Source organism: Athene cunicularia, assembly GCF_003259725.1.
Source record: "Athene cunicularia isolate RWA chromosome 4 unlocalized genomic scaffold, athCun1 chr4_part1, whole genome shotgun sequence".
Classification (NCBI taxonomy): Eukaryota; Metazoa; Chordata; class Aves; order Strigiformes; family Strigidae; genus Athene; species Athene cunicularia.
This window is the reverse complement of record NW_020799098.1, coordinates 29,371,211-29,389,677: the sequence shown is the minus strand read 5'-3', so window position 1 is coordinate 29,389,677 and position 18,467 is coordinate 29,371,211. Positions and strand designations below refer to the sequence as shown.

The window sequence follows — 18,467 nt, the reverse complement described above, 5'->3', positions numbered from 1 at the left end:
GAGCACCTCCTCCCCTCCTTCTGCACTGACCTTGGTCTCTGCAGAGGAGTTTCTCTCACATATTCTGACTCCTCTGGCTGCAACTGCACTCCCACTGTTTTTTTTCCCCTTAAATATGTTATCACAGAAGTACTACAACCATCACTGATGGGCTTGGCTTGGCCAGCAGTGGGTCCATCTTGGAGCCGGCTGGTATTGGCTCTATTGTACATGGGAAGCTTCTAGCAGCTTCTCCCCAGAACCCATGCCTGTAGCCGCCATGCTACCAAAACCTTATCACACAAACCCAATACAGGTTTTCTGGCACACACTTGCAAAAATATTTCAGAATGCCAAACTTGACCTCTGTGTGGCCAGACACTGAGATTTTCCTTCAACCCACTGATTTATTAAGACTTACATGAAAATACTCCATCTTAACATAGTACACATCGGTAGCATTTGAATATGTATTTACAGATTTATTTGAACTTTTCTGAACTGCAATTCTACAACTGATCAACATATCCATAAGTGTTTCATAAACTTTCAAACACTTACATATTTATACATATAGTTTTTGCATATATATATATAAAAAAATATTTTTGAGACTCAAGGACTGAGAATAGTCAAAAGGACATTATTGCTACATTTCCATATTTACAAAAACAATGCATAAACCCATTCAAAACAGCAAGCCATGGCAAAATAAGTTTCAAAAATCCCCAAATTATAAAAATATAAATTTCAAGAACGAAAAAACCCAAACCTCTTTCAGCTAAGTGTCTGTAAAGTACCGAGACATCTATAATTATAACAACTAGTTTTTCAACAGTTGCTCTGAAAGCCAACACGTTACAAAAGAGCTTTTATACCATTAAACTGAAAATGCTCAACAAGAAGTATGCATAAGAGTGCCTCCAAACAACTGGCTAACTTTGGAAAGGTGCAACAGCCTAAAGTAAGTTCAGTGCAAATGGCTAATTTTTGACCTAACTCTGAAAGACAGATTCCTGTAACAACCAAATGCAGAGTCACAGAAGGAGCGTGGTATTCAACATAACGCAAAATATACTACCAGTGTGTGTATTTACAATTACCTTCCATTTGGGCAGTTAGTTACACATTTAAGTTGCATGTAAACTCAACCAAAATCCTGGTAAAGTATAACTTACAGAGTGCTTAAGTGCATTGTAAATAAATAGGTGCTCAGCTAGTACTCTGCCTATGACAAATGCTTCTCTCAACGTCTTTACTAATTTCTATGTGACAGAAACAAAGGAAGAAGAACTAGCAGTTTTACCAGTTGGAAGAAGAGGGGTTAGAAGATGCCTGGAGCACAACCCTGGGCTCAACCCCAAAGCCTCGTATCTGTCAAACAAGACTGAAGGGATTCTTTCTTTTATCCCATTTATAAATTCAGTGTTTCCCAGTTAGGCTCTTCTTCATTATGCTCTCTGGAATACTATAGGAAGATGAAACAACTTGGGGCAGGGGAAAATAGCCCTTTCCATATAGCATTATCCAAGCCTGCCTGTGGGAAAGTTTCACCTGTGGGAAAGTTTCACTGGGTAGGGCAACATAAACAAAGGGCCCCCAGGAAAGAGTACTTTGCTTCTGCACTTGCTTAGATAAGATGACTAGTTAAATGGCCTCTCCTCCAGACACAATTTACTGGAAACAGCCCTCCTCCTCCATTCTGACCAATTTGGCAGGGCCCACCTATCTTTGGTGAACACTTTTGGACATTAGCAAAACAAGCACTGAAGCCCTCAGGCTCCCAAGGCAGGGGGGCACAGGAGTGATTCAGACCCCGTGGTGGTGTGATACCCAGCAATGAGCAGCTCCATCCCTGGTGGGGAACAGGCCAGTGGGAAGTAGTGCATACACCCATGGAAAACTTGTGACCTGTTTGCAAGGCTGACAACACAGGTGGAAAATAAAGACGAAGATCCACACTTTTCTCCCCTCCTCTGGTTCAAACCCCAGAGCTCCCAGGAGGGTTTGCTGCTGTGCAGACCAACTGTGAAAGGGTCTCAGACTCTTCAACTCTCTTGCCCAGGTACATACAGCACCCTCGCTGGCCTCCAACCTACGATACCTGACTGGGAAAGATTTGCAGGCTTGGCTGGACATGGAAAGGGGTTTGTAAAGCCATTAGGTTCATATTAGTTTATTTCTTAAATTCAGCAAAACACGATTAACTAGGAAATGACTGTATGCCTCCCAGGCACAGATCCAGAGAAGGATCACTGCAGATTTGGTTTAATCTGCAGTCATCTTGTTCCACACCCTGGCTCAGGATTTCTTTTGTTGCTTTTTTTTTTTTTTAAGTCTTCAGATCTGGCTCTCTACTGCAAATACACACAATATAGCAAAATATATACAGCTTCAGTTAACATTGTAATGATGCCTGTAACCGTGCTCAGCAGATTAAGTTTATGTGTAACAGTGTGTGGTAAAGGACAGTATTACAACAACGTTTCAGCTACACAGTGGTAGTAGTGAGTAAAAGTAAAAGAAATTATTGAAATTGTCCCTCTCTCACCCCCTGCACAATACAAACAGTTAATACATGTGGGCTCCTCTTCTTCCAGATGCCACTCAAACATCTTCTCGTACCAGGAGAGGCTGGGTGGATGAAGCACTGCTACCCACCGAGTTAATCCTCACCGAGTGATCTGGAGCACTGGAAGGTGGACTTGAGAAGTTCGCATAAACCTGCAGAAGCCAAAGACCAGCGTCAATATTCCGCAGACCACTCCTTCATGCATACTTGAAGAGCTCTCCTTTCCTAGGTTTTTCCCACTGTGTACCACACATCACAGTGGAAGGGTTCCAACACAGGTGGGTTTTATTTAAATCTAAAGAGAGTTTCAACAGGTCTTGGGCTTAACTACTCTTTTAAAGAATCAAGAACCTCAATCTCAGTTATTAACAACACCACAGCTTCCAAGCACATGCCAAATTTCAACGGAGCTTGAAAAAATGCAGCTCAGGTTATTACTAAACTCCCCCAGAAACCTCACTAATACTTCCTTCACATTCTTGCTTTTGTTTCAGTAATGTCTCCACCTGCCAAAAACATGCTACAGGATGCAATCGAACACCAGCAGCTTTCAGTTTCCTCTTTTCTCAAATTGAGAGGAAGCCATGTACTCTGTGCCCAAACAAGGCATGCAGAAGGTAAAAGGAAGCTTTATTTTTACAGCAGGTTTTAAATTTACTTTTTAAAACCCCATTAACACACAATGTTATTGCGAGATAAAATCCATGTTTCTGATATGCCTCCAATTTTTCTTTGGATTGTTTTGTCCAGTTACCCTCTCAGTAAAAGCTTTTACTAGGGAACGGTTGAAAGAGCAGTTAATAGTTTGTCCTGACCTACCTCCAAGGTCATATAAACAGAGCTAGGGGAAGCAAGTGCGAAGAGGCAGAAGAACACTGAAAACTCAGCCCCTTTGTCCAGAAAGCTTTTCTAATAAAAGTTAAATATACTTCAGTTCTGAGATTTTTCCCAGATTAGTAACATTTTTCATAGTTTATAATAGGATGAATTTATGTGGTACCATTGCATTTTGTGACATCAAAATTGCTGTTCCAGGTCTATTTTGAGTAAGATACATCAACATGCAAAGAATCTTCTCCAGCTGGTACATTTTGGGTATGGGCTTAGACATCTACTATCCAACAGCACAACTAAGCAGAAGTGAGTAGCTCTACCACGACTAGCCCTACCACCCAAACTGACAGTGCAAAGCTACATAAATAATAGTGGAAAATTAATTAAGTGCCCGGGCTCCTTTCTTTTCACAGCTCTAGTCTAAAATCTTGCTTGAAACTGCTTTAACTCCAAAAACCTGATAACCCGTAACTTACCCGGGGGGCATTATCTGAAAGCTGCTGCTCTATCAGCTGTACAATTTGTTTAAACGTGGGTCTCTGTAAAGGATCAGCATCCCAGCAACTCTTCATTATGTCATACCTGCAAAGATACCGAAATTAAGTACTGCTCATGAGGAAATCCTTAGAGCTCTTACCTTGCTACCATTATCATTTGAAAGAAAAGTGTGACTCACTCCCACAGCTTACCTTCTTTAAAGCACTTTTAAGAATAGAAATAGTACTGCTAACACCTGTGCTTGTGACAACAAAGAACTCAATACTAATGGGAGGCTCTGGACACAGTTTTTGACAGCTTGCTAAGTGCCAATCCATTTACAAAACAGTCAATTAAGGATGGCTCATAAAGAATATCAGTAGCCAGTCCTCCTGCTGTCAGTACAGCACAAATGCAGATGCTGTAGAGTCTGGCGATACATCTCAGAGACTGCTTTATCTGAATTAAAAATGTTTAATTACATTCTGTGATCTCTCAATAATTTATTGACACAGAGCAGATGCCATGACAAAGTGATCAGATGGCACAAGGCATGAGTGTATTTCATTGCTTGTAACAACACAGGCATGTATTCTGCTAGTTAGAGTACATGAATTATTTAGAACGTGAAAAGAACTTTGAAAAAAAGACAATGGAGCAGTGCAGTGAGCCTTAATGCAAGAATGGAAGCTTCTCTTCTGCATCTTTTCTGATGTTTGGTGATTATAGGTGCTGGTTGCTCACTTACATTTCAGGTGGTGCACACTCAGGGCTGAACATTCGGTATCCCTCCTTGATCATTTTATAGAACTTAGAATCCACAGGCATCCCTGGATATGGGCTGCTTCCTGTTGAGAGACCGTGTGAGCAACATGATTTCTGCACCCACTGTAAAACCAAGATGAAACAGAAATACCCTGAAGTACGGATCTTGAAGGAGCTTACCTAAAGAAAAGAGCTCCCAAAGCAGTATCCCGTAAGACCAGACATCACTCTCAAAGGTGTAGACACAATTGAAAATACTTTCAGGTGCCATCCACTTCACAGGAAGACGAGCCTTTCCAGGGAGAAGGAAATAAATTAAGACAATGGATATAAGGCATACAAAATATACATGATAAAATTAACCTTTTCTACTTCTTACATGCTTTAAATACTCATTAAATCAAGAAATAGAAGTATCCAACCAAAAATGGAAATCTCAGCATTTTAAAGCCTCCAAGTGATCAGTCTTTCTGTGGGTCTACCAAACTCATGCAGTTCCTTGCACTCTGATTTTCTGTATACAGCGTGATTCCCTTAGTCTTGTTTATAAGGGATGGCAGGACGTCAGAGCAAAATAATACCTATGACCATGGCATGGTTCCTTATGCAAACATAAAACTATATGAGATTCATATAGTCAAGATGCTTCAAGGCTTTAATCAACAGCTAAGGCATTCACTTTAGCTCCTCACTGTATCAGAAAGAAAAAGAAAATTCACATGAAGGATGTATCTATATATTGACATACAAATTTTGGACAGGAGTGTTTATCTGCTTGAGGGAAGGAAGGCTCTGCAGAGGGATTCTGACATACTGGATTGATGGACCAAGGCCAATTGTGTAAGGTTCGACAAGGCTAAGTGCCAGGTCTTGCACTTGGGTCGCAACAACCCCATGCAGGGTTGGGGAAGAGTGGCTGGAGAGCTGCCTGATGGAAAAGGACCTGAGGGTTTTGGTTGACAGCTGCTTCAATATGAGCCAGCAGTGTGCCCATGTGGCCAAGAAGGCCAATAGCATCATGTCTTGTATCAGAAATAGTGTGACCAGCAGGACTAGGGTAGTGATCATTCCCCTGTACTCAGCACCGGTGAGGCTGCAGCTTGAATACTGTGTTTGGGTTTGGGCCCCTCACTACTAGGAAGACATTGAGGTGCTGGAGTGTGTCCAAAGAGCAACGAGGCTGGTGAAGTGTCCAGGGAACAAGTCTTATGAGGAGTGGCTGAGGGAACAGGGATTGCTTAGCCTGGAGAAAACGAGGCTCAGGGAAAACTTTACCACTCTTTACAACTATCTGAAAGGAGGTTGTAGAGAGGGGGGCATTGGTCTCTTCTCCCAAGTAAAAAGTGATAGGACAAGAGGAAATGGCCTTAAGTTGCACCAGGGGAGGTTTACACTGGATATTAGGAAAAAATTCTTCACTGAAACGGTTGTCAAGCATTGGAACAGGCTTTCCAGGGAAGCGGTGAAGTCACATCGCGTATTTTAAAGACATGTAGATGTGGTGCTTAGGGACATGGTTTAGTGGCAGACTTGGCAGTGCTAGGTTAACAGCTGGACTTGGTCTTAAAGGTCTTTTCCAACCTAAACAATTCTATGATTTTTTGTAAGTTTGTGTGGGGACAGGCATCCCTTGCGAATGCTTACTGGGGCAGAAGAAAGGGCACAGAAAGCCTTTGGATTTGCTTCCACCTTCCTCTCCCTGCTTTGCCCTTTCCTTGTCTGACTGTAGGACTTTGTAAGGCTTCTGTCCTAAGCATCTGTACTGCTGTGGGAGAAAACAGATCTCTTCCTCTTAAGTGATCTTGCAACATTGTGTCCAAAGATATATTCCAACCATACTATAAGGAAAAGCCTTGATGTCTTCTAAGGAAAGGGGACCAAACAGAAAGTGAGATAAACAGAAAGGAAAAGAAATGAAGTGGAGGAAAGGCAGCATGGGCTGGCTCACTAGAGAGACAGTCAGAGTTATTTATTTCCTGAAAAACACAGACATCAAACACTCTTCCTGGCCAAGCCCCTAGCTGCTGTCAGCAACACTGCCTCCCAGTAGTGTCCATGGCCAGTGATGCCCCAGTGTTCCTGATAAATCAGCTTCAAGATCAAGCCAGATGCAACTAGACACCTCCTGCAGCCACTGCTGCCTCTCTCCCCAGAGAGCTGCAGCCTATCCTCCTCTGACCCTTTCAGGTGATGTAAAATCCTGTTCTCAGGCAACTCAGGAAATTTAAAGGGTAGCCCAGACAAGTAAAACTTAATTACTTACTGCCTGCTTTCCTCCTGAACTGCTGGTCTGCACTTCCCACTCCCAGGAGCCTTGACTGATCAAGCAGCTCTTGACCTGACCATGAGCCTGAAAGCAGCTTTCTTAACACTAAACACCACTCAATATTTTGCCAGGACAGCCATTCCTGAATTATTTCAGCTCCTATTGTTCCCTAATCTCAACTTCTAGGCACCCAGTGGCTGCCATCAACGCTGGTTTTGAAAACAACCAATAAACCCAACTCTCCCATATCCTAAAATAGGGATGTTCTAGGTACCTGGGACATCAGGGACTGCTGGATGACAGCAGAGAAGTGGAGATATCTGAGATACTTGAGGTGCCATGGACTAACTGAGGTTGACTGAGCATGGCAAACCACTTCAGTGAGAAACACTCAGGTGTGGGATTTTCCCTCTTTGTGTGTTGTCAAGTCCCTAACTAACAACCAGCCCCTGACCATGAGGCACTCAGCTGGGCTGGGGAGGAGGGCTGCCTTGTTAAACATGGATCTTCTCTCCCCATTACAGGGTTTGAACTATAGGTTAAAGCTGTGTTTGTTATACATACGAAGTTAAAATCTGTATATTGAATCAGAGAAACCAAGGCTTTTTTGCCTCCTACTATGCTCTGATCAGTAAATTTACACTTCAGAATTCATTTTCCATTGTCTGAGTGATGCTTTATAGCAAGCAATAGGATGCAAACCCCTGATTATTTAGGTATTTTTAAAATAAACTATTTCAGTAATGGACAAATATAGCAATGGCCAGAGAAAAAAAAGTTTCAAAATAACTGTATTTAGGATTGGGCTACCAGAATATTCCAATAGCAAAACTTGCAATTACTCACAGAGATGCAGCTTTTAGTATGTTCAGATAAAACAGAAAGACTGGGCATTATACTGGTGCCACAAAAACATCTCCTCCACTACAACATACACTCAGATACCAGCATGTTTTTTTTCCAGTGTAACAACATGTATATACCAAGGGTTTTTAACAGCACACACATCTATATCAGCAATCACCCCTCCTAATGTTCCTGGCCAGCAGGGATATATATCATAGCTGAGAAATTTATATTTCTGCCTGAGACTTTTCTTTCCAAGTCAACAGGAAATCCCCTAACTTGGAACAGGTGGATAAAATATCATATATACTTACATTTCCTTTGACCACATAATTTGAATCATTCCTTATATCTCTTGCCAGGCCAAAGTCACAGATTTTTGTTATTCGACCATGAGTGAGAAGAATATTTCTTGCAGCCAGATCCCTATGAATGCACTAAATAACAAACAGACAAACAAAGCTATTTTATAGTATCTGTATCAGGCTGTTGCTTGGATACGTGCTTACTTAGCTATATTAGTTACTGCATTATGCATTTTACGGCAAGCTGAAAGTCATAATGAAGCCATGTGTTAATAAGCTTACTCAGATGATTAAACATTCTGGTGTAGTATCTTTACTATCATGACATTGATTCACATGGTTAAGGTTGTCTATGCATTTATTTTAGAAAAGACCACTTGCAGTCACTTTGAATTTTCTAGAGTTTCCCATTTGCAGCTAAAGTTTAATATACTTTTTCTCTGACTTTTTATCAAAAAATCACTGGCTTGTTTCCTAACACTGGACACATAAGGGGAAAACGTGGTTTGTTTCCAAAATGTGGTTTATTTCCAAAAATTATTCCAACCTTTTATTAAGTAGCTATTGTGGTTGAGGAAAAAGTGTTGAAAGGCTGAAAATAGAGAAAATTATGGTAACTACTTCAAAGCACACAAGCCAGGCAAATGAATTCCATTTCAAAAATACTCGTTTGGAAGACCTGAATTATTAAGTACCTAGGAAAGTTTTATAAGCAGGCCTATATATTTTAAAATACTGGAAATTTTCACATGCCAGTATCTTTCAATAAATAGTCATGTATTTGGTGACTTATACTCCAGTTTTTATTTGAGAAGTGTGCATGTGTTTGTAACTGCAGCTCCAGAAGGGTGCTCCAGTTTCCCAGTAGCTGCATTTTCTTTGTATGCAACTGTGGAGCCTACATGCGTTTCTTAGAGAACAGAGGTAGTTCTCTAACAAAATGATCTCTTTATCCATCTGGTAAGGAGAGCATTAAGCTCCTGCTTTACTGATGGTATACAGTAAGCAGGCCACAGCTTTCAAAAAAATAGCTTAAGATGGTTCATTTTTTTCTATTTTTTTCCCTTAAAATACAAAACTTTACAAGTTCTCTACAAAAAATGACTTTAAAAAATCAAGAATTATACAAATCTAACTCAGAAAATTATAACTGCAGGTTGCATAAGCAACTTAATTTCTGTCCCTTTTGTATGCTTACATGACAATTATTGTCTTAGGGGACTCTGCTCCCCTCCCAATCCAACATATTCTTCACTTTGCATATGAAAATTGCTGCACTTGAAGCCGTAAACTGAAGGAATGGCCAAGCATCCACCATGGATGCACAGAGGCTGGAACACTTCCCTTATGAGGACAGGCTGAGAGAGTTGGGGTTGTTCAGCCTGGAGAACAGAAGGCTCTGGGGACACCTTATAGTGGCCTTCCAGTACTTAAAGGGGGCTACAGGAAAATGAGGAGGGAATCTTTATCAGGGACTGTCGTGATGAGTGCAGTGATAAGATGGTTTTAAACTGAAAGACCTAGAGTAGATATAAGGAAGATACTCTTTCTGGAACAGGTTTCCCGGAGAAGCTGTGGCTGCCCCCTCCCTGGCAGTGTTCAAGGCCAGGTTGGACGGGGCTTTGAGCAACCTGGGCTAGTGGAAGGTGTCCCTGACCATGGCAGGGGGGGTGGACCTAGATGACCTTTAAGATCCCTTCCAACCCAAATCCTTCTATGATTCTATGTCTCTGCTTTGTTCCTCCAGAATCAGTGCAGTTTGCAATGAATAAAGACTTTGTTCATTGGAGGAAGCCCTGTCTTGTGATTAAGGCACCGGGTGCTTAATAAGAGAATTATCCCCCCAGGACAGGCTCTTATCCTGACTCCTGCACAGAGGCACTATATTAGTTACAATGTTGACATGCTATATATAATAAAATGTAAGAACAACCATAAGTATGCCATAATTATGATCTTCTTAAGACTTGTATTCTTTATAAAACCCTTTCTGTTCTGCAACACCTCTCCTACAAAACCCGGAGTAATGTCTATTACACTCAGGGTAGCCAATGAAGATTCTCTGTGGGTCTCTAGACTGATTTTCTTTCCAGAAAATTAAAAACCAAGACATATCCTGTGCATTAAGCCATACTGTTAAAAAAAAAAAGAAAAAAAAAGTGCACAGACAATGTGATAGTTTCCCTGTTGAAAGAAGTTCTGCATGAGAGAAGTAGCGAGTGCAGCATTAAAACTCAAGCAAATAGATGGCTTTGCAGCTGTCTTCATACTGTTCTTTATATGCTCTCCAGCAGTGCCACATAGAATAAATCTTAAACTCTCGAGATTTAATTGTTTTAGAAGGTGTTCACATGTTGAGTTTCTGGTTCTTTCCCGAATTCCATTTAATTCCTATACAGCAGAGAAGAGTAAAGTAATAACTCCTTGGGGTTCCTATGTGTTTCACTGCCTTCAAAGCCATCAGCAGTTCTCATGAAACTATCTGTGTGCTCCAGGAAATGAAGAAAGGGCTGAAGATCAAACCCCTAAGAGGTACCACCCAAGTTAGGCAGGGTTCAGCTGCACCTGCTGTCTCCCAACACATGACATTATTAATCAGTGGAACCTCGAGATGCAGCAAACATACTTGCTGCAATTCTTCTCTGTCTCTTTCTATGAATAGTTTCTGTTCATGAGCAAGGCCACTTATTCTTCTACCCTGAACTGTGGATATGCAATAGCACCGCCTCACGTTGACTACTGTGCACCCTATATTATGTTTTATGGGATATAAACCATCACTTTTGGCCAATGAGCACAGTACAGAACTCCTACATTAGCCAAAGTTTCAGGTATGAGAAGGAGCATATCACTTTGCAGTGCTTGTTGAAAAGAACACAGAAATATTCAGCTTTTAAACATGTGGATCACATTAAAACACTGAAAGTGATGGTAAAGGAAATCAGAACTCTACTGGTTCTGTCCAGCTCTGAAAAATTCTTAACTTACATTTTTGGAGGCGAGGAAGCTCATGCCCTTTGCTACCTGGTAAGAAAAGCTTAGTAGATCTTCAACATCTAGAGCAAGTTCATCATCTTCTGACATAGAAAGGGTAACATCCTGATCGGTGTAGGATCCTATACAATATAAACAACAGCTTCTGAGTGCAGCAAGTGCAATCATTTAGAAAGAGTTGTCTTAACATTAAACAAAACAATGATCTGAATAAGTACCTGACTAGAGTCTTGTAAATAGCCCATCACCAAAAAGCAAAACCAAATCCTGATACTCCATTTAAGTGTGGAGAAAGACAACACTGTAATTTAGCATATTGTTCTTTCTCAAGCCTTCTCATATAAATTAATGAGTTTTCATTGTCTCCATCCATGAGAGAAAAGTATGATTAAATAAAAAATCCATGAAGCCCTTCTCTCTGCACTCCCAAGAGCAAATAAAATTCCTTGCCACTACACTCACCAGACTTCGCTGGTCGTTTTTTATCAGCTTTTGGGGGGACTGCATATGATACTCCTGGTTTCATGTCCATGTATTCGTTGGCAACATCACTGTAGAGGCAGCAGATGAAATGAAACACAGTTTAGTGAAAAAGGTCTCAAAAGTCATCCAAACAAAAAGCCAAGGTTATACCCACCTTCTGAATATAATGCTTTACAAATGACCAATAGATTGGAAACTCATAGGTGTGTGAAAAAAAATGAGGAAAGGCCTGTACAGAACGTGAGGTTTGTCAGTACAGCTAACAATACATCTCAAAGTTTGGAGTTTGGCTCAGGTGAGCAAACAAAACCTTTCATACATATATGGTTTATCCAGACTTTATTCTCTATAAATTAACATGCAGGTGTTTCGCAGGATCTGTTAATGCTTCCTTCTGCTTAGGCCAACTTCTACCAGAATATTTCAGCAACTCAAGGGGCAATTGCAATGCAGAAGACAAATGGTAAAAAATGTTAAATTCAGAGATTCCCAAGTTCCATAGGGTATTCGTATGTATTTTGAAAAATCAGCTGAGGCTTGGGACAGCCATCTGCTACATTTTTTAAGTTTAAGTTTTCTTATTGCTATATATAATTAAAATGTACAGATTTTCATACTATATGTTTTATAAATATAGTTAGGCACCTTTAGAAATGATGGATGTGTTTTGGCATTTTTCACTTTATTGCCATTAGAACTCATATATATATATAGCCCTTCCTTAGCCTGAAATATCTGTTTAGTTTATGAACAATAAAAGCAACCACAGAGCTAACACGGAGAGGAGTAATGAGATCACCACTATCTTTAGTCATCGCCAGAAACATATCTGACACATTTAGCAGCTGCAACTTTACAGTGAACACTAATATGAGAGTTTATGGTAGATACTCCCCCATTAATACCGCAATTTACAAAATGTGCTCAAATAGTGAGATTCCTTCACGGAAAAGAGGGAACACCACCAATGGCAAATCACAGTTTTGTGTTCATCAAATCAGTGGTGCCAACCTCTCTGGGGCATCACCAGCTACTCATGTATTACCACGGTACAAACAGCTTCATCAGTACTACATCTTGCTGGGACAAAGGACTTTACTACCTCCTAAGGGTCTGCCTTGTTCTTTTGTGGCTGTCAACATAAAGTAATGGTCCCACTGGGGTAATAAATAAGACTAAAAATAAAAATCGGCAGGTATTGTAACAGCCTCTAGGTTTTGGTAAGTTATGTCTCCCTCACTTCACAAAAGGAAGGAGTGAGCAGGAAATCTGCTTAGAAAGATACTTGGAAGGAGCTCTGGGCAGGTATCTAAAACAGAGCACTTAAAAATATATGGATGAAGTAACTGAAAAAAAACAAAGTACAAGAACAATTTCAGAATTGTGACATGGGCTGTGTCATCATAAAATCTAGTGAGGTATCGGTGGCAGCTTGCCTCTGATACTGTAAGGTGCTGGTTTGATTTTGTAAGAATTCATTTCTGAAGGCAGGAACTTTGGAGAGTTCAGAGTATTAACACCCCAACACTGGGGAAACTGTCATTCAAGCTGCTAAAATGAGCACTGTCAATGTTTAACAGGAATGATAAACACAAACACATACAAAAATTGGAGCCAAGGAGTTGCACGAAATAACTACAGGAAATCTGATAAAGAAGTAAAAGAGAGAGTGCATACAATCAATCGTGCTCTTTAAGAATAAACCACCCACTGTACAAATCATCTAATTAAATTGTTTCCTTGCACAGCAAAGAATCTTCAAGGCCTTCTGTTATGAAAGGTTTCTCCACATCTCTTATCCCTAATAAACTCTGATATCTCCTCCTTCCCAATATTCTAAAATCACAAGTATGTTTCAGAAGGTCATACTTACGCTGCAGGCTCTGCCTGATGCAAAAGGTTCTCATAAACTGCTGTTTCTGCATGTTCTTCATGTTTTGGACAAATAAATGAATCTCGTTTCCGTCTCAGAAAATTTAAAAGATCACCATAGCAACAATATTCTGTAATGACCAGAGTGGGACCTGTAGATGTACATGAGGTTGAGAAAGCAGGTAAGTATTGTTTTTAAAGTGGAAAAACTTAAATAAAGATAGCATTTAACCAAGCGCACAGGCTGGACTATTAAAAATCACACTGCCTAGCACTGTCTGGACGTGAAAAGTTATAGAAAAGTAACCCAGCATCTTCCTTTTCACAGATAAGCAACTATGGTCCAGCTAAAGCCGTGTCACTCCCAATTAATTTCCCCCCTACCCCCACCAATAGCATTGCATTGTACAAAAATTAAACAAATAAGTCTTTTTCTCTTTCTTCATGTGATAATGTTTCTGGCCAGACACATCTGTTTGATTTTGCTCACTTCCTGAAGGAAGTTATTTGTTCCAAATGTTAAGAGTAATTCAAGCTTCAAACATTAATCCTTTTGATTCACTTCTGTTTACAGTAGAGCTTCACACTCCTTCAGTAATGTTTTGGAAATGATGTAGAGTGTTATATTCTGCAGTGTAATAGGAAAAATCATTCAAACAGAACAGCCGGCTGCGACAGAAAACTACATTGCACAAGGTCTTAGAATATTAAAATGAAATCGGAAAGGAGAATCAAGTCATCTCCAGCACAGATGTTTATAGATCAAATATATGTTTTCTGAGTGAATGACTCCAGCTATGGCCCTTGAATATGTAATTGCACAGCGTGTTATTTCATCTGTAAGGTTATTCTAATGTACCACCGTTTACTAACCTCACTAGTTTATTTCCATTTTTCTGCAGTTAAAATTTTTAGCTTTCATAATAGCAAAAGCAGTGTTTGTGGCAGGATTTTCTTACAGAGGCTACATTTTTTTTCAGGCCAGTGAGTCTACTTTGTCGACTGCTTAAACAAAATAATTTAATGTATTTTTAAATCATTAAATGTGAAAATGAGAAATGTTTTGCCTCCATCTAAAGCTATGAATTTTTACAAGTTTATTTTCTTCGAAAAATGAAGCAAAAACTTAAAGTGCAAATCTTTGTGTAAGAAGCAATAGCATCTTTCATATTGAAATGCACATAAATTAAAAATACAGGACTGCATTACTCCGTATTGACACTTCAGCTGTTTCATAGCTTTTACTATGTTCAAACCCAAGCTTATTCAGTTTGTGAAAAATTTGGGTTGTGCAATAGTTTATTTGGAAAATTATTTTTCTCAACTTTCTGCTGCTTAGAATTTTTAACTTCAGTGGTGCCTTAACAGATACATTTACAGTTTAAACAGAAGGCTGGGAGACTATACAAGACAGACCTGTCGACTTCACCTTGAATACCAACAAGTAACCAGTTCACGTATCTTTTCTTTTTTGTGAAAAACAGCGTGGCTGAGGAAAAAACTTAAGCTGTACATTTTGTCATCTCTCAAGAAGAAAGGGCACAATGGCTCACATGACAAAGAATAACAGCAACCTTCCTACTCCTGATAGAGTGGTCTCATTACTGCTCTTAGTATGATTCAGAAATTCACAGGTGATAATCATGATGACCTGCAACCTGCCTAAGCAAGAAACGTATTTAAGATTTCTATACTTAGCAGTGCCGGCTTCTTCTTCACAAGGTTCCTCCTTCTAGCAATAAAAAAGGAACAGAAATAATCAATAATCTGTTGATAAGCCCACCTCCAATAGTGCAAGCTCCAAGCAGATTCACGATATTAATGTGGTTTCCAAGGTAACTCAGCACTTTAAGCTCTGACATCAAGGCTTCTCTTTCTGTTAAATGGGCACTTGCTGCAAAACAAAGCACAATGTTCAGTATGTAACATACTGACCAGAAGGAAGCAAGAAAAAATTGTACAGTATATTAGAGCAACTTACTTTTCAACATCTTTACTGCTACTGTCATAGCAGCATCAGATTTAAATAGACCATAAGCAGTGGCTTCAACAACTTTTCCAAAAGCTCCAGCACCAAGGGTTTTACCTAATAAAGCAAAACAAAAGACTCTGTAACAACTTGGGGCACTTCTTCCTGAAGGGTTCAACGTTTTATTTTATGGTATCAAGGAATTTATTGTAGATATGCCCGCTTGGTTTTTGTCCCAAGGTTACGTATGAGCAATTATCACTATTTGCATTATTGCACTTCTTTTTGACAAAGTCCTGCTGTGTTTGACCAGTCTCATATGAGACCTGAAGGTTTCACCTTGGAGATGAAGTTAAATAAATTTAAACTAACCAAAACTCAACCGGTTTCTAGGAAATTCCCATTTGTGATCATAAGGAAGTTGTGTTGGGTCTATGTAAACATAGTTGTTTCCATTTATTTCTTCAACAACTTTCCACTGAACTTCGTATTTAGGTTTCTGGAAAAGAAAGAGAACAGCTGTCATTACCAAGGCCTCCACAGGCAGCTCACACACTTTCATGATTCAGGCAGAGTGGCTTCTGATTTTACCTGTAAGTATACGTACACCAGGATCATGACTATGATGCACATCAGTCCTGCAGCGACTCCAAATGCGATTAGTAAGGGGGTGAAAAGGGTATGGGTACGGATTTGTTCTGGAAAGAAACAAGAGAAAATTCTGCTTAAACACTGAGCAAGAAAAACTGTATTAGAAAGATGCAAGTGAAAACCTTTCCTTAGTTATTCCTTGTGAAACACAGTCTGGGATTCTGACTTTCCCGGATGTGCTACAGGTATATCTTAATGTCTTTTCTGAATGAACTGTGGGGATTAGAGCTGGCAAAGAAATGATCCAGTTTGTTGCCTCGGAAGTCTCCGCTTCATCAATTCAGGAGACATAACACCAAGATCAATTAAGGCAAGGGGTTTGCATGATCTCAGTCAAGTTACGTTCAAGAAAGAAGCTTTCTTCTGAAACCCTAATTTCTTTTTTTTTTTTTTCTCTTGCTCCTCCCAGTATGATGTCTACAGCACAGTCTGTACAAGTAGAGGTTGTGCCAAGTAGCAAAGGAATACCATTCCAGTAAAACCCATCTGCCCCAAATCTGGCTTATTTGTTTATATGTTATATCTGGGTGTAACAGTGTAGCAGAACATTTGATTTTGCAAAGAAGAGCACAGATTTACAAACACATTTTGAGTCATCTATGTTCTAGTGCTTTTTTTTTACCCCACAGACCCACAAATACTGCTACAAAATTCATAAGCCCTTTTGCAGTATGTTGTTGTTACTTCTTTTACAACAGCATGGCCCTTAGGCTCCAGGCAAGTTCAGGACTGCATTTTTCCTGAGACATTGTAAAAGCAAAAAAAATGCAGTCTTTCCTTGAAAATGATGGCCTAAATAGTCAAAACATACAACAGGAAAAGAAAAGGGGGGGGGAAGCCAGTGTAATGCTGTAGGTGGTTTGTCCCTCTGCTGCACAGACAGAAGAAAACCAGCTATCCACTGCAGATCTAGAGCCATAAAGAGACAATACCGTAATACTCATTGAAAAATTAAAGCAATGCTTTGACAGGCAGAACAAGTAGCGTTATATGCTCAGCCACAGTACTGTAAACTTTCTTATGGCAAAGGTAAACCACTTAAAATCCTCTTGCAGAAAGAGCTAAACGGCACCCACGTTTTATGGTCTCATTCACTCCAGCCATTACCTTTAATAGCAAAGTTGAAGAAAGCAGAGCTCCTGTCCCCATTGCTGGAAGCCTCGCAGCACACGGTGCCGGTGCTCCTGAACATGCTGGCGTTAATGGTGCTTTCAACCAGGATTCGTTCAAATGACGGCACTGATGAATTTGTGTAACTGATTTTGACATCCATGGGGGATATTGTTGGTGAATCAAAACACCTGGGAGAAACAATACTGACAGTTACCTGCCATGGATTGCTACCTGGAATGGATGACAGATCCTGCTGTTGAGGCAGATAATCACTGCCAGACCATCAAATAACTAAACAACACTGCTCTACAAAGGGGTTCATCTAAAGATCCTATCCTCAAAACTTAGCCTACTCACAATATCTCACTGTCTTCAGTGTAATGGGGGAAATGGATACATACACCAAGCCTGACCCAAAAGGACACCATGCGGTCTTCGCATTTGCTTTTGGCTAGAGATACCTACGGGTCTGTAAGCTCCTTATGGGTTTTGTACCACTTCAGCATTGAGCAGCTGTAGTCTATTAACTACTCTTGAAAACTTTCCCTAACAAAAAAATCCATGATGTACATACAACACCATCAAGCTTATATGCAGCCAGAAAATAGAGTTATGTTCTCTCAAGATGCTGCCTCCCCTTCATATGTCACATATTTACTACATGAGCACACACTTAAGATTAAAAAAAAAAAGGCTATTAAAAAAAAAATTAAGGAAATAATTGTTTGAGGCATAAAACAAATTATGCAGGTGGGGGACCCATGACTGGCTAGTACCACCATGGTGGAAGTCAACCAAAACCTTTAAACATGCTCCACAGATGCTCACTTCACAGTGAAATTCTACAATTGTTTTAGAAACACGGTAACTAGACATCAGGTTTTATTCATAACAACTCTGGACTTGTTTACTTGTCATATGCTTCATGTGAAGAGAAATGTAATTACTTCATGTCTTGAAAAATTATATCATTACACAATAAAACAAAAGATAACAGCCATATTCACAAGTGATTCTGCAACTGTCACTCTGTGAAATTGCATACAGAACGTGTGTCATCTGGGGGCAAATTGATACAAACCTGAACTAGCCTGCAGCAGAGAGAAAGTCTGGCTTTTACTTTTCTGCAGCAGAAAATGCTGGTTATTCCCCTTTCAAGGATGGAATGCAAAGGGGAATAATGAAACATACCCCTGCCTTCCCTCAAACGACTACAAGTAATGCAATGCCAAAAATTACGAAAACAGTGATGCAACACTTGAAAATAACTATTACCAAGTCATTTTATGTCCTTAATTTTTAATTATAAATTGGGTGTATTGTATCTAGAATAACCTTTGG

At 39.9% G+C, this 18,467-nt stretch overlaps 1 protein-coding gene across 1 annotated transcript in view; it reads right to left on the bottom strand.

Annotated features, from left to right (window-relative positions):
• Nucleotides 1–443: 443 nt before the first annotated feature.
• The window catches only part of KIT (KIT proto-oncogene receptor tyrosine kinase), a 122,887-nt gene continuing 104,863 nt past the window's right edge, over nucleotides 444–18,467 (bottom strand). Inside the window, exons 9-21 of the mRNA XM_026846979.1 lie at nucleotides 17,121–17,314; nucleotides 15,954–16,060; nucleotides 15,735–15,861; nucleotides 15,375–15,479; nucleotides 15,177–15,287; nucleotides 13,395–13,545; nucleotides 11,501–11,589; nucleotides 11,033–11,160; nucleotides 8,054–8,176; nucleotides 4,808–4,919; nucleotides 4,611–4,710; nucleotides 3,862–3,967; nucleotides 444–2,703 (exon numbers count right to left, since the gene is read on the bottom strand). Coding sequence (XP_026702780.1) covers nucleotides 2,587–2,703; nucleotides 3,862–3,967; nucleotides 4,611–4,710; nucleotides 4,808–4,919; nucleotides 8,054–8,176; nucleotides 11,033–11,160; nucleotides 11,501–11,589; nucleotides 13,395–13,545; nucleotides 15,177–15,287; nucleotides 15,375–15,479; nucleotides 15,735–15,861; nucleotides 15,954–16,060; nucleotides 17,121–17,314 — 1,570 coding nt within the window. The 3' untranslated portion in view covers nucleotides 444–2,586. The remainder of the gene's footprint in view (nucleotides 2,704–3,861; nucleotides 3,968–4,610; nucleotides 4,711–4,807; nucleotides 4,920–8,053; nucleotides 8,177–11,032; nucleotides 11,161–11,500; nucleotides 11,590–13,394; nucleotides 13,546–15,176; nucleotides 15,288–15,374; nucleotides 15,480–15,734; nucleotides 15,862–15,953; nucleotides 16,061–17,120; nucleotides 17,315–18,467) is intronic.